This window comes from Helianthus annuus, chromosome 16, assembly GCF_002127325.2.
Source record: "Helianthus annuus cultivar XRQ/B chromosome 16, HanXRQr2.0-SUNRISE, whole genome shotgun sequence".
In the NCBI taxonomy this organism is placed as follows: Eukaryota; Viridiplantae; Streptophyta; class Magnoliopsida; order Asterales; family Asteraceae; genus Helianthus; species Helianthus annuus.
Window position 1 is genome coordinate 23475796 of NC_035448.2, and position 14495 is coordinate 23490290.

The 14495-nt window shown below is 34.9% G+C and overlaps 1 protein-coding gene across 2 annotated transcripts; it reads right to left on the reverse strand.

Annotated features, from left to right (window-relative positions):
• Positions 1-329: 329 nt before the first annotated feature.
• Positions 330-13507, reverse strand: LOC110918504 (RNA-binding protein 28). 2 transcript variants are annotated; one of them, XM_022162804.2, is made up of 20 exons: positions 13299-13507; positions 13144-13204; positions 11169-11205; positions 10556-10686; positions 10307-10447; positions 9754-9864; positions 9562-9672; positions 9385-9463; positions 8923-9056; positions 7756-7895; positions 7619-7669; positions 6877-6959; positions 6702-6756; positions 6509-6617; positions 5519-5972; positions 4355-4568; positions 3465-3535; positions 3002-3170; positions 2061-2190; positions 330-1116 (listed from the first exon to the last, which is right to left on the reverse strand). In XM_022162804.2, exons 1-20 carry the CDS (start codon positions 13503-13505, stop codon positions 545-547), a joined length of 3060 nt encoding a protein of 1019 aa, XP_022018496.1. In that variant the 5' UTR covers positions 13506-13507; the 3' UTR covers positions 330-544. The 2 variants fall into 2 exon arrangements, with proteins under 2 accessions (XP_022018496.1, XP_022018497.1); XM_022162805.2 differs by lacking the exon at positions 9562-9672.
• Positions 13508-14495: the final 988 nt, after the last annotated feature.

A 14495-nucleotide genomic window follows, 5' to 3' on the forward strand; every position in this document is an offset into this window, starting at 1 on the left:
TGGTTGAGGATAATAACCAAACCGACCAAATCATGCACATGACAGTGTCTGTGCTTCCCACCTTCCCACCACATCACGCAAGCACCCTTCTCGTTTTATATAACATATAAACCTACATAATTTGTAAAACTGTGATAAAAATATACAAATAATATATACTTTGTTATATACGTAACATATAAATATATATAGAAAAATTATATATTACATATGTATGTAAATAAAATAACTAGAACATCTAATAAACAATAATCTGCGTGATTAAACGAGCCTAGGCGAGTTCAAATTTGTCTCACTTGCATAAACTGTCAATAAACAAAAACTTATAATGATTGAATTTTTTTTCACTTGCATAAATTGTCAATAAACAAAAAATCATAATGATTGAATTTTTTTCAAAATTTCGAATGATTCAGAATCGGTTTCTCTAAGATGTAGGATCTTAAATTATAATAAGCACAATTTGAGTTATAAGTTACACAACAAACCAAAACTATGGACTCAGACCACCATGCGAATCACTGAGCCAGCTAGAACCATGAACCTAAGACTGGAACCACCGACCGAGCCGTCTGGAACCTTGGTTTTCACCTTCACTTTTGTTGGTTCGGTTTCCTGAGAATTTGGATCGATACTGTTCAATAAGCATGTCAAGTTTATCCACCGTGTCTTGCCCTAACGGGTCCTTATTTTTCCTTCTTTTGGTTAAAACCGTATCTTCATTCTGTACTCTTTTATCTCTTGACCTCTTTTTATTCGGCACATCTACTACACCTATGGGCCCAGGCCGGGCTGCAAAACGGGCCTTTAATTCTTTTCCTTCTTGTTGGGCCTCCAACGGTTCTTTAGAGACCGCAAGCTTTTTCTTGGCAGGTTTGGTTCCGGTTTTGGTTTTGGTTTCGGTTTCTGCTATCCTATTTTCTTGGGTTTTGCGTTTTCTTGACGAATCGTGTGACTGGTCAACGGATTTGCGAAAATCGGTTTTATTCTCGGCGTTTTCGTCATTGTTACTGGATCCTTTCAGTTGAGATTCCATCTTCTCGTTACGTTGCTTCAATGTTTGAACGTTATCTAGAGCGAATTCCACAATTGGACGATGCTCGGCAGTGAATGTCTCTGTGTTCCATAGAAGAAATGTAAAAACAAAAATAAGAATAGTAAAACACACACCTAAAATATACATACTGAAACAATGCTCCACTGTATGCGTCTTGACCACCGTACAGGGTCAACAGAACACATTTTCGACCTATTGACTTAAAAATGGGTCAACCTGGGCTATGTTTTATCTCTTAACACGTAAGATATAAAGATTATCTTAAAAGAAGTAACAATTTAAATCCTTTGTACTCACTGAACTGAACATTCATGAACTGTTCGTGAGAACTTGTTCGGCAGGAAGTTCGTTTATGTTCGTTTATTTAATGAACGAACAAACATGAACACAATTGTTTGTTCATTTAATTAAACGAACAAACATGAATACACGGTTTGTTCGTTCATTTATGTTCGTTTTGATTTACATCTGTTTACGTTCGTTCGTTTATGTTCGTTTCAATTTAAATACATAAGTAGTTATATTTATATGAATATTTAACATAAAAGGAGCCTTCTAACTAATTGATAATTGCTTTCTAGTTATAAAATTGGGTTTTGCAATAAAATTTATGGTAATTTTTCACCAATTTATATAAAAGTTTTATTTTGTGTTCATTTATGTTTGTACCATTATGTTTATTGTTTGTCAAATTATGTTCGTTTAAGTTTGTTTATTTATATTCGTTTGTGCGTTTAGGTTTTAAACGAACCAACCTAAACGAACACGAACATGCCCGTTTTCTTAATAAACAAAACATGAACAAGAAAATGTGTTCGATTATATGTTTTTGTTCGGTTAAGGTTAAATGAACAAACACGAACATGCCTTTGTTCGTGTTCGTCCGGTTTCATTTGCAGGCCTAATCATTGACACTAAGGTTTATAAAAGTTGTAACTTTGACCCGAACCTCTTTTGACATCGCCAACCACCTATTTTGTCACCCGTTAGAATAAAAACATACCGGGATTATTATTAAGAACTCTAAGAGCCACAAGCGCGTGTTGGTGTTCTGAAAACTCGATAAAAGCAACCCCACGGGAATGATTCTTTGAGACTTCTTTTCCTTTGACAGAATCCTTCAACAGCTTAATCTACACAAAGCATTACTAAATTAACAAAAGTATAGTAGAAAACCTTTAAAACTTACAGGTGGCAGTTTTGACCCGATAATGTGAAAATAAGTCAAATTTCTTTTTTTTTCTCAAACATGTTAAATAAGAAAAAGAGTAAAATGCCATTTTCGTCCCTGTGGTTTGGTCAGTTTCGCGACTTTCGTCCAATGGTTTGTTTTTCCGCATCTGGATCCAAAAGGTTTAAAATCTTTGCCATTTTCATCCGGCTTGTTAACTCCATCCTTTTTTCTCCGTAAAGTCAGGGGTATTTCCAACTTTTTTTGTTAAATTAAAGGGCAATTCAGTCTTTTTACATAAAGTGAAAAAGAGAGAATTGCCCTTTAAGTTAACAAAAAGACAGAAATACCCTTAACGGAGAAAACTGGAAGGAGTTAATGAGCCTGATGAAATTGCAATATTTCAAACCTTTTGGATCCCGATGCGAAAAAAACAAACCTTTGAACGAATGTCGCAAAACTGGCCAAACCTCAGAGACGAAAATCACATTTTACTCAAAAAAAAAAAATAGATAAAATGAAGAACACATTAAACATGTTGAAAGTCGCGTGAACTCTATTGTTAATGTATATAACTATAAATCAGGGTTAATACGAAAGTTCAACTTAAAAAAAATGGAAACTCAATAAAAACTGAAAAAAAAGTTGAACTTTTTGACGCAATAACCATTGATAAAGAATTTAACAGAGAAGGTGTGAAGAGGTCAGACTGGCCCGACATGGACACATAATTAAAAATGACGGCGCATCTTGCCACAAGATGTAAGTTATACCTGTCGGATCATAGGCTTTTGTTTTGTAGCACGAGACGTAACCGCGTCTAAACAAAGTTTTTTTAACTGTTTATCATTCATCGACTTTGGTACGTTGTACATAATAAGTCTCGTTTTTGAAACATGAAAATTTGGAGATTTAAGTTTAGTTGCCTTTTTCTGCTCCAATCTGCAAATTCATAGAAGATGAAAGCTTAGCAAAAAAACGGTGAAACTTCAATAAATAAAAAGTAATTATCATGTGATATAAAATAATCAAAAACCGATAACTAATTTAAATCAAATGAGTCATAGAAGATGGTGTTTAAGGTTGTTTCTGACGCTTGAAATTGTAATATCAGATAATGGTGAGTTTCAAGTGAATTACCATTATTCCAAGAAATTGCTCGATGAAATGACAAAAAATGCAACTTTTTTACACATGAAAAAAGAGCTATTTTGTGACTAAAAATTTATAACTTACGATCGACGTTTCGATATGTCGCTCTCTGAAACTCCTTCAGCAGCTGGAGTGCCCTCAAGAATAAGACCTTCCTATTAAAACAAAAATGAGATTCATTCGTCAGGCATGAATCCCGGTGTGATGGTGGCCCACTTTAAAAGCTGAACCAAATTTAAACAAACAGTACATGTGGCAATTTCAACCCAAATTACTTACAAACCGGTCAATTAGGGTAAACAAAAAGTAGCTAAAAAGAAAACAGCCCGTTTAATGAGCCAACTGTGTCAAACAATTGAAATAAGCCATAATGTATTTTAAACACACGAATTAATGAACAGTTAAAAAAACTAGATAAAAAGTGTTTTGAGTCACCACTGTCCAACCCAACCTGTTTCAACCTACTTTGACTTGAACCTGTCAAGTGTACAGCCTAGGGATGGGATCGGTACCCATACCCGTACCAAATTTGAACAAAATTGGGAATCGAATACCATACCAAATATATTGGTATGGTACGGGTACGGGTATTTCGATACGGTGCCCGCTTTGGTACCACTTATTTTTTGGGCACTCGTATGGGACCAAATAGGTAAAATGGGTACGAGTACCAATACGAATATACGATATGGGTACCAAATAGGTAAAATAGATACGAGTATCATAAATACCATAATACAAAATAAAACATAATATAAAAAAAACTCTTAAAAGTTATATATAAAATTCGCTACCAATACCATTTTTTACCTGTACCAATACCGAATAACGAAATCAATAAAACTGGATACCAATACATGGACCAAATATCTAAAATCGGTATGCTACAGGTACGGGTATTTGGGGAAAAAAACTCATCCCTAGTACAGTCCATATTGTCACCTCAACAAAATAAGCAAAAAAAATAGACTAACCTTAGCTAGATAGAGGTTGCGATGGTCGACGTCTTCCTTTATTTTCTTTTCTGCTTCTTTATCATGAGCTGCCTTTTTATTTAACGCCTTCAAAACTTTTAATTGCCTGCCTTTGAGAATAATACCCAAACCCGCTACAGCAGTTGCCGCTTCAAATGCAGCATCAGCCGCATCATTTGTTTTAAATTTGAGAAATCCCGTTCCCCTTGGTCTCCTGCAAATATATTCAACATTTTTTGATACATATGCATATAGGGGGAGGTAAACGTACAATATTTCCTTAACGTACGAGCGTACGATACGAAATTACGCACGTTATAAAACTCAAAACCCTAATCAGACATGTGGACACAAAACATAAACTCGGAACACTTCCATAATCACGCATGTTGACACAAAACATAAACTCGGAACATCTACTTCACAAACTCAGCATCATCTTCATTCTTTCAACATGCGTAATTAGGTTTTCAACATGCGTAATTTCACAGCGTACGCTCGTACGTTAAGCAATATTGTATTTTATACTTTCACTATACATATATATAGTGAAAGTTTTAGATACAAAAGGGTCTTGACGTGCGACGGCATGCGAGTGAAAAAATAACATTCATAATTAGGGTTAACCCAACCCATGCGTAATTATGCAAATAACGTGCGTAATTATGCAAATAAAGTGTGTAATTAGGGTTTAACCCAACCAATGTGTAATTATGCAAATAACGTGCGTAATTATGTATTAAAACATGTGTAACTCACTTGCGCACAGTCGCATGTTAAGGGGCTATGGTACGTGGATCCGGTTTAGTTAAGAACCACTATGAGTTGTGAGAACTATGAGAACTACTTCCCGTACGGGTTTACAAACACGTCTGTAAAAAATAAAAAATTTGTCGAGCCGGTAGTTATTCTTCTAAATTTCTTTTACAAAACAATAACGTCACCAGTAAATGTTTTTACAGCGTTCTAAAGTTTTGCAGGCGACAATTTTTTTTTTCTGGAACATTTGATTTTTTTTAAGATTTTTGAGAAAAAAACCTGTTGTGAGGCCTGGTTTTCATGCTTCTCGCAACTCAAGATGGTTCTCATTTTACCCTTTCCATATATATATATTAATAAAGGGTACGAAGAATAGATAAATTACTAATCTAGACAGGTCATTACTTGGTGACGGGATGAAGAACAGGAACAAACGACTGGATTTCACCGAACCCTACGAAACGCTGTTTTACTTCCTCGTGAGTAATATCGAAAGGAAGATTAGAGATAAAAAGTGTTCTCTCCAACTCTTCTTCTGTCTCAACTGTCTTAAAATTTGTCTTTTCAGATTTAGTCGAAGTTTCAGTTTTGGTCAAACTTTCGGATATTTTGTTGTTTACGTCCACGCTTTCATCACCCTGTTTGGCAGATGCAACGTTTTCATTCGATGAAAGAAAGTTATTTAAAACTTTTCTTGCAACGTCTGCTTCTTCATCGAAATTGACTTCTTCTTTGACTAAATCGGGGTCGTCATCTGACACATCAGCATCTTTATTAGAATGCTGTGTGTTTTTGTCTGTTTCTACACGGGTATCTTCCACATCACTTTCGTAATCCTCTTCGTCACTTTCTTTATCTCCTGTAAATACTTTGAACTTAGATTATGTAAAATTTAAATAAAACAAAGAGTAAAATGCCATTTTCGTCCCTGAGGTTTGGTCAGTTTTGCGACTTTCGTTCAAAGGTTTGCTTTTCCGCATCTGGATCCAAAAGGTTTGAAGTTTTGCCATTTTCATCCGGCTCGTTAACTCCATTACTTAACTCCGTTAAGTCGGGGGTATTTCCGTCTTTTTTTAACTTAAAAGGACATTTATTCTTTTTCAAGGGTATTCAGTCTTTTTACATAAAGTGAAAAAGACCGAATTACCCTTTGAGTTAGCAAAAAAACAGAAATACCCCTGATTTAACGGAGAAAAACGGATGGAGTTAACAAGTCGGATGAAAATGGCAAGATTTTAAACATTTTGGATCCAGATGCGGAAAAACAAACCATTGGACGATAGTAGCAAAACTGGCCAAACCTCAAGGAGGGACGAAAATGGCATTTTACTCTAAAACTAAAAAGTAAAGCCAAATAAACACACACACATATACAAGTGCAAAGAGCAAAGTTACCATCCTCTGGAGCAACTTGAGAACCAGCTGTATAAATTTTCTTTGGAACAGCCCAATCAACGGCAATGGGCCGTTTACCGAAACTTTTCCCGTTAAACTTCTGGATTGCCTGGAACACAAGATTAAAGAACGTTAAGAACAATTCCGTAAAAGTACAAGAAAATGGGCAACTTAAGTATATCATTATCCTCACATTTTCTGCGTCCTGCTTGCATGTGAATTTAACAAACGCAAATCCCTTTGACAGACTACAAAAGATTAAAAATAGCTTTAAATGAATACGTTATAGAATCAAAAAAGCATGACATAAAAAATAAAGACGAACCCTGAGTGGCGTATAGCAATAAAAATAATAAAAAATGACGTACCCTGTATCAGGTTTTTTAGGAATAAATACATCCCAAACAAGGCCTGCTGCTGAAAACATATCTTTTATCTCATTAACATTCGCCTGCATGTATTTGGATAAGTTAGTGCCTGAGTTAGAACTAGGGGTGTGCACGGTTCGGTTCGGTTCGGTTTTAAAACCAAGACTGAAATGTTTGGTTTTCAGTTTTTGAAAAGCGTTTAGTTTCGGTTTTAGCAACGGTTCAGTTTGGTTTTTCGAGTTTTTCGGCTTTTGGAATAAAATTGCGTAAGATGCAAAAATAAAAAGTATAAACAAAGATTTAAGAATCTTTCTTAGATGTTCACATTTAAGTTATTATAATAAACCTTTTTAATTAATATTGTTCACATAAGCCTAACCATTTAATCTATTTTTATGTTTCTCCAAAGTTTAATTAAGACATTTTCATTTATAGTACTTTGAAAAGCATTTAATTTATGTTAAATTTTGTTATTACTTGTAGGCAATGGATAAATCATTTTTAAATATATCTACCTACATATATATAAACATGTTAATATTTTTATTATAAATACTTAACATTCCAGAATAAAATTAATAATTCCCAAATCAATGTATAAAAATTATTAAAAAATGATTGTTTAGGTTATTCGGTTCAGTTCTTTTGTTTCCGGTTTTTCGTGTGGTTCGGTTTTTTCGGTTTTCTGCTCACCCCTGGCTAGAACAAACAGCTAGTATAAGATAACTAAAACTTAATTTACCTTAAAAGGAAGATTTCTTATTATAAGCTTCCATTTTTGTACCTTGGAGCCCTGGTTTCAGTTACGGAAATTATTAGACAATTACATGTTTAAAAAGGAATGTTATATAGTCTTGAAATATCAATTAAGAGGCTTACTTCACCACCTAACTGGCGGGCCCAAACCGTGGCCCCGCCTAGATTCTTCTGATGCAACTTTGCAACACAAGCCCGAGCCGATTTGACGCTAGTGTAGACTACAAATGAGGCACCTAATCTGCATCCGTCCTGAACAAGACCTGCAGTATGCAACATCAAAAATAAGATTCCTTCAAGGATTATATAAAGATCAAATTTCATATATACCCCTTCCAATTTTCATAATATCATAATAAAATTAAAACAAAAATAAAAAATCAGTTACTTCCAACAATTTGTTTCACTAAATAAATGAAATAGAAATAAACCTGTATCGCCTCGATGTATAGTGTTCTCTTTATTTATTCAGAGGAACCGTATGCTATAAGTAAGTGATTATATTTTATTTACTAAGAAATGCGTAGTGTTTCGAAAAGGGTAATATGTTATACGAAATTTTTGAATGATATATACATACAGACATACACACACACACATATATAAGGAAAGGTTAACGTACGATAGCCCCTTAACGTGTGACAGTACAACACGTAATTACGCACGTTATTTGCATAATTACGCGTGGGTTGGGTTAAACCCTAATTACGCACGTTATTTGTATAATTATGCATGGGTTGGGTTAACCCTAATTACGCACACTATTTGCATAATTACGCACGTTATATTGGTGTTCGCGTACCATCGCACGTTAAGAGCCTTTTGTATATATATATATATTTAAACCTTTCACTATATGTATATATATGTGTGTGTGTGTGTGTGTATATATATATATAAACCGTCCTGTTATATATAACCACTATAACCTCTTACAGAGCTGTCTTAAACCAAAAAAACAAAATGAATAGCATATGAAAAGAAATTTGTTTATAAAAGCGAATTCGAAACAACTAATATATATTGCAGCTCAAAGCATGAAGCAAGGGAATGAAATAAGATTAACTAACAAAAAAAAATGCAGTATAGATGTGTGTGGGTCAGCCCAACCCGCTTTGACGTGCACTAATAATTTCCGGATTTGACATGTTACCCAACCAGTTTGGCCACCCATTTTCCGCCTCTACTAGATATAAAAACATACATTATTATATTAAATTGCAAAATTCATACTTAGAAATAGGTGGTATGTTGTCGATCATAAAAAATAAAGAGACGGTATGTTCTTACCATGATGTGTAATTTCTTCTTTTGGAAGAGGGTAGGTTATGGAAGACACTGTACCACATTCCCTAGCAAGATTGTGAACATTCTCTGCCATGTCATCGTTGAGAAGTCCACCAATTACAACCGTCCTGGCAACCCTGTTTATAACAAGTTAACAACAATAACCATATTAAAGTTTATTAGTCATACTGTAGTTAGTACCATGCCTAACGATGTCATACTATAAATAAAATGGCATCTTAGACTCTTGTAACACTTGTGAAATAGATATAACCAACAGAAAAAGATAAAACCTCTTGTAACCCTAATGAGCCTATTATTCTAACAACCCTATTAACTAGCATAATTCTTTCAATCAACCTAATTAAACCACAAAGGCAATGACATAAAATGTTGTATGGCACACATCATCGTAACCTGACACTTGAAGCATCAAAATGAAATCCAAATTAAATATTGGAATACCTTTGCTTTTCTGAAGAAACCCCTTCTACACGTTCGGCCTTCAAGGGAACTACGGCTTTCTTCGGCTTATCAATTTTCCCTACATATTTAAAAAATGAGGGTAGGATGAGTGTCGGTGTCACTTTGATAATATTAGAAGATTCTAGTGGCAGTATTTAAAACCGTGATTGTTGAAACCTTTTTCTTGAGAATCAGATTGCTTATGCTTTACTGTCGGTTCTAATGAATCATCCTCGACATGCTCGGTCTTCAACGGGGTCACTGCTTTCTTTGACTTCACTTTTTTTCCTGAATATTTTAAGAGGGGTCATTTTTGTAATTTAGTAATAGTAGAAGATTAGTAATTAGAAATTGCGTGATTGTTGAAACCTTTTTCTTGAGAATCGGATTGCTTATGCTTTACTATTGGCTCTAATGAATCATCCTCTACGGGTTCAGTCTTCAACGGAGTCACTGCTTTCTTTGGCTTCTCTTTTTTTCCTGGATATTTATGAAGGGTCACTTTTGTACTTACTTAATAGTAGAAAGTTCCAAAAGTATTAACTTAAAAAGTAAAATGTTATTTTCATCCCTGAAGTTTGGCCAGTTTTGCGACTTTCGTCCAAAGGTTTGAATTCTTACCATTTTCATCCGGCTCGTTAACTCCATCCCCTCAAGTCAGGGGTATTTTCATTTTTTTTTTGTCAACTTAAAGGGCAATTCAGTCTTTTCACTTTATGTAAAACCATTTAGCATAATGTGTCAGTATTCAAAACCCTTTAAGTTAACAAAAAAGACAGAAATACCCCTAACTTAACGAAGAAAAATGGATGGAGTTAACAAGCTGAATGAAAATAGCAAGATTTCAAACCTTTTGGATCCAGATGCGGAAAATAGCATTTTACTCTAATTTAAAACATTAAACATGTGTAATTATTGGAACCTTTTTCTTGAGTATCATGTGCTGGCTTATGCTTTACAACGGGAGTTGATGAATCACCCTTGTCGTCCTTTATGTTAATAATGTCATTAGCAATATCATCATTGTCAGTCTTTGCCTTGATAGTATCATCAGATGGGAGCACTGAAGTTGAAAAATATGCAAAAAAATCAAGAATGTGAATAAACATGCATATTTATGAAATATACATAAAAACAAATAAATGTTGATAAAGAAATGAGTTTAATGAACCTTCATTTCCTTTAGATCGCCTTTGCTCGAGTGGGGCCCTATGCATTGCATGTTTAACTCCAATGGTGCGACCTCCAACTGATGAACCATTTTTCAGCTCAATTGCACGCTTGGCATCATCAGTCGCAGCACTGTTAACGAATATACAAACCAAAGGTAAAAAGCAAGCCTATTTAAGTATGTATGAAAATTAAAAAAAAAAAATTGTAAACTTGATTGCTTGTATTGAATTATAGCTTGATACAACAATATTTTGAGAGAGAAAAAAATATCAATACCTTACAGTTTACACTAAACTCCCGTTCAAGTTGTGCTACTTTTCACATATTTTAAGCATGAAATGAAAAAATGTTAACCCTATTACACTATGCCAAAGTTCAAGTTGCGTGATTTATAACTAAACGATTGAAAAATAGATGAATAGCGCATGTAATGTATTTGCATTTTGCACCTCTGTAAAAGTGGCATGTTAACGTTACTAAAGCATGTACAATGATTTTAAACAGTTATATGTCAACTGTATAAAGGGTGAATAAATTTAAGCTTGTAGAGTAAAGTAGGTGAGTAGGATATATAGAGTCTAAAAAGAACAATATCGCCCTTACAGACTTACAATTGAACAAAAGCAAAGCCACGGTGTTCAGTCGACCCTGTAAAATAATGTTCAGCACATGTAGAATTCAGTTTCTAATAACAAAAACAAGGCTCGACTTTCAAACAGAAAGTATAGGTATAAAGGTGAGAAACAAGAACAATAAACATAAACAGTTTAATAATATATAATATATTCTTCCAATAATCTCAGTCCAACGGTGCCCCTAGTACTTACGTATTGTAAAACTGGGATGGTCTTGTTTGCAAAAAAAAAAAAAAACATATTACTCTACTCTTACCAGCACATATATAAAACTTGAACCAATTTCATGTTAGAAATTGGAATGTCTACTTATTTGGTCAAATTTCATGAAATCGTTTATTGACCATCATCATAGTTAATAACTGTGTATGTGATGATTTTGGTCTACAATTCCTAGCCAATATCAAACATTTTTAGTGCTCTATACAACAAGTCAACCATTATAACTCCTATTAACCAGCAGATATAGCTCTTAATCTCTTACAAAGCCAACATCGGTAGCAGTTATCATGAAAAGTCCAAACTCCAAACTCATATAAAGTATAATGAAAGTGCAACTGTTGTTCTGAACCCTCAATGCATAAAGTTCAATAATCAACTCGGACAGTCCCCTTCTTCAATTCATATATTCACGTATTTCCGCTCCACACATGCATTCAGAGTACCAATACGGCGATACATTACTGAACCAATACCGATATTTATTCCTTACGGTTTCGGTTTCGGTATTTTTGATCCACAGGTACCAAACCATAAAGCACCGCCTGACGGGTAACCGTAAAGCAGTACTTTCCATTGCACTTTCCATACATTTTACAAGAAAATTGTTAGCAGTGTAGGATTTATATAAGCTAATGCTATCTAATGTAAACTAGGATTGCAACCCGCCGCAATGCGGCGGGGATTCTTTAGTTATAACAAAGTGGATCTAGGACCCGCACGTTATGTTAAACCTGTCAAACGGAGAAAAAATAGACGATGTAAAAATGTTCACCCACACACGCACGTTGCGTCGTGTTAACTCGCAAAATTTAGAACGAAAAGTAAAAACGTTAAAGCAAAGACGCACGTTGCAATGTGTTAAGTCACAAAATTTAGAACCAAGCATAAAGCGAAAAATTTGCGGAAAATGAAAACTATAAAAGGCCAAAGTTGAAAGTAAAAAAAGTTTTGAGGATAGATTGCAAAACATAAAAAATTTTGGGTTAAAAGTAAAAAAATAAGTTTTTTTTGATAACCCCCAAAGCCAACGTTACGATAACCATATGCATAACCATTTTTTCTTTAGAAAACCCTCAAAGCACACCCCGTGTTGCGGCGAGGCGTAAAACGGTGTCAAATAGTACTAATGTCACACAACCGACATCGATCACCAACACAGACTCGACCTAGGATATGCGTGTTGCGACGAACCTTTCAAACGTGGAAAAATAGAGGTGAAAACGTTGAACCACACATGCACGTCGCATCGTATTAACTCGAAAAATTTAGAACTATACATAAAACGAAAATTTGCGAAAGATGAAAACTATAAGTGAAAAAAGTTGTGAAGTTAAATTGCAAATAATGAAAAGTTTTGGGTTAAAGTTATAAAACCAAACTATATAGAGTTAAAATTGTAAAAGATATAAATCTTTGGGTGAAAAGTAGAAAATCAACTTTTTTTTTTGAAAAACTTGCTAAGCTCATATTACAACCTATAAAAGCATAAAGTACTTGCTTCTTTATATAGGGTTTAATTGACTAGAGAAGCCGGAAGAAACGATGAGATAATTGCATTTTGATCTTAAGTGCTACTAATGAAGCCGGAAGAAACGATGAGATAATTGCATTTTGATCTTAAGTGCTACTAATGTTGGCTTTATAAGAGACTAAGAGCTATTTCCCAGTGATAAACCCTAGAAAACAACAAATTAAAGACACAACATACGAAGTGAATCTAGAAATTTACCTTTCTGTGTAACCATAAAGCAACGCCTAACTGGTCCGACATCGCTGAACGTTTCTTCAAGCTGAAATTCAGGTCAAAATTACAGTTAATATATCATCCTTTGTGGTTTATACAATCAAAACAGCAATAAATTCACGCATAATAGGAAAGGTTGCCTGAGAATTATCGAAAGAGTAGGGCAAATTGGAGACGAAGACGGTGGCCGGACTGTGCTGCTGACTTCCGCCGTCTTCTTGCTTCATCTTCTTCTTGTTCTTCCCCATCGATCTATATGTGATTACGATATTGGACCTGAAAATCGCAGGGTTTTCAGTTTTGTGGAGTCTGGGTTTAGGGTTTTGGTTCGAGCTTGTACGACACATAAAAGTTGACTGTATTCAATCCTTCAATGGACTGCATTGAATTGGGTTGGGTCAAGTTTGGGTTGGGCTAACATGGAACTATATGGGGGGTTAGGTTTTTTTTTTAGGTTTTTTTTTTTTTGGGAGGTTAGGTTTTTTTAGGTTTTTGGGGGGTGGGGGTAGGTTTTTTTTAGGTTTTTGGGGGGTGGGGGGGGGGGGGTTTTAGGTTTTTTTTGGGGTGGGGGGTGGTTAGTTTTTTTTAGGTATATTTGTAGAGTAACTTTGATAGTTATTGATAATTACAAAAATGCCACCTTGTCTTTTTGAGTTTTCCTTCAATTTGTATGTTTAGTATGTTAAGATTATTTGTACAAGAACTTTACCCTTTACATATATCTCTTACAAAATTGAGTTAAATGTCTGGTTGGTCTCTGTGGTTTGCAAAAATTGCATGCTTAGTCATTAATTACACGTGTGGTAGCAAAACTTGTTAAAAATAAACTCGCTTGGTCCTCTGTCCTAACATCAGTTAAATATCTCTGTTAAAACACCCCACGTGCTTGGCACGTGAGGGTAATTTGGTCCTTTTAGTCCAGCCCATTATAAAAACCACATTTTCTTCCTCTTTTCCCTCAAAATTAACGACCGTTGTTCCTTCTCTCTCTCCCATCTTTCTCCAGGAACCCTAGATGGCAACTTGTCATTGTGGAAAGTTAGTCGTTGTTCGCACATCATGGACACGACAACAACCCAGGACGTCGATTCTATTCGTATCCAGATCCGGTAAGCATTAGCTTTCATTAATCGATGTTGTATTTGGTTCGGATTCTTAAATTGTTTGATGTGACAGGATGTCACGTGTCCTGGATTTGTTGGTTGAGTTGACCCGCCAATGTGCCCACGAGTTGTTCGCATCATTCCAAGGCTACTACGAGCAAGAAACAGGGCGGATCAAGAAATGGATGAACTATGGATTGAACTAAGATGGAAGAACACCTTGATTTTAGTACT

Coding starts and splice junctions, on each gene's coding strand:
- LOC110918504 (XM_022162804.2), bottom strand. CDS start 13,505: ATGTGTCGTACAAGCTCGAACCAAAACCCTAAACCCAGACTCCACAAA. Junction 11,206..13,143: donor CTTTATGGTTACACAGAAAG/GTAAATTTCTAG, acceptor ATTATTTTACAG/GGTCGACTGAACACCGTGGC. Junction 9,865..10,306: donor ACATGATACTCAAGAAAAAG/GTTCCAATAATT, acceptor ATAAATATCCAG/GAAAAAAAGAGAAGCCAAAG.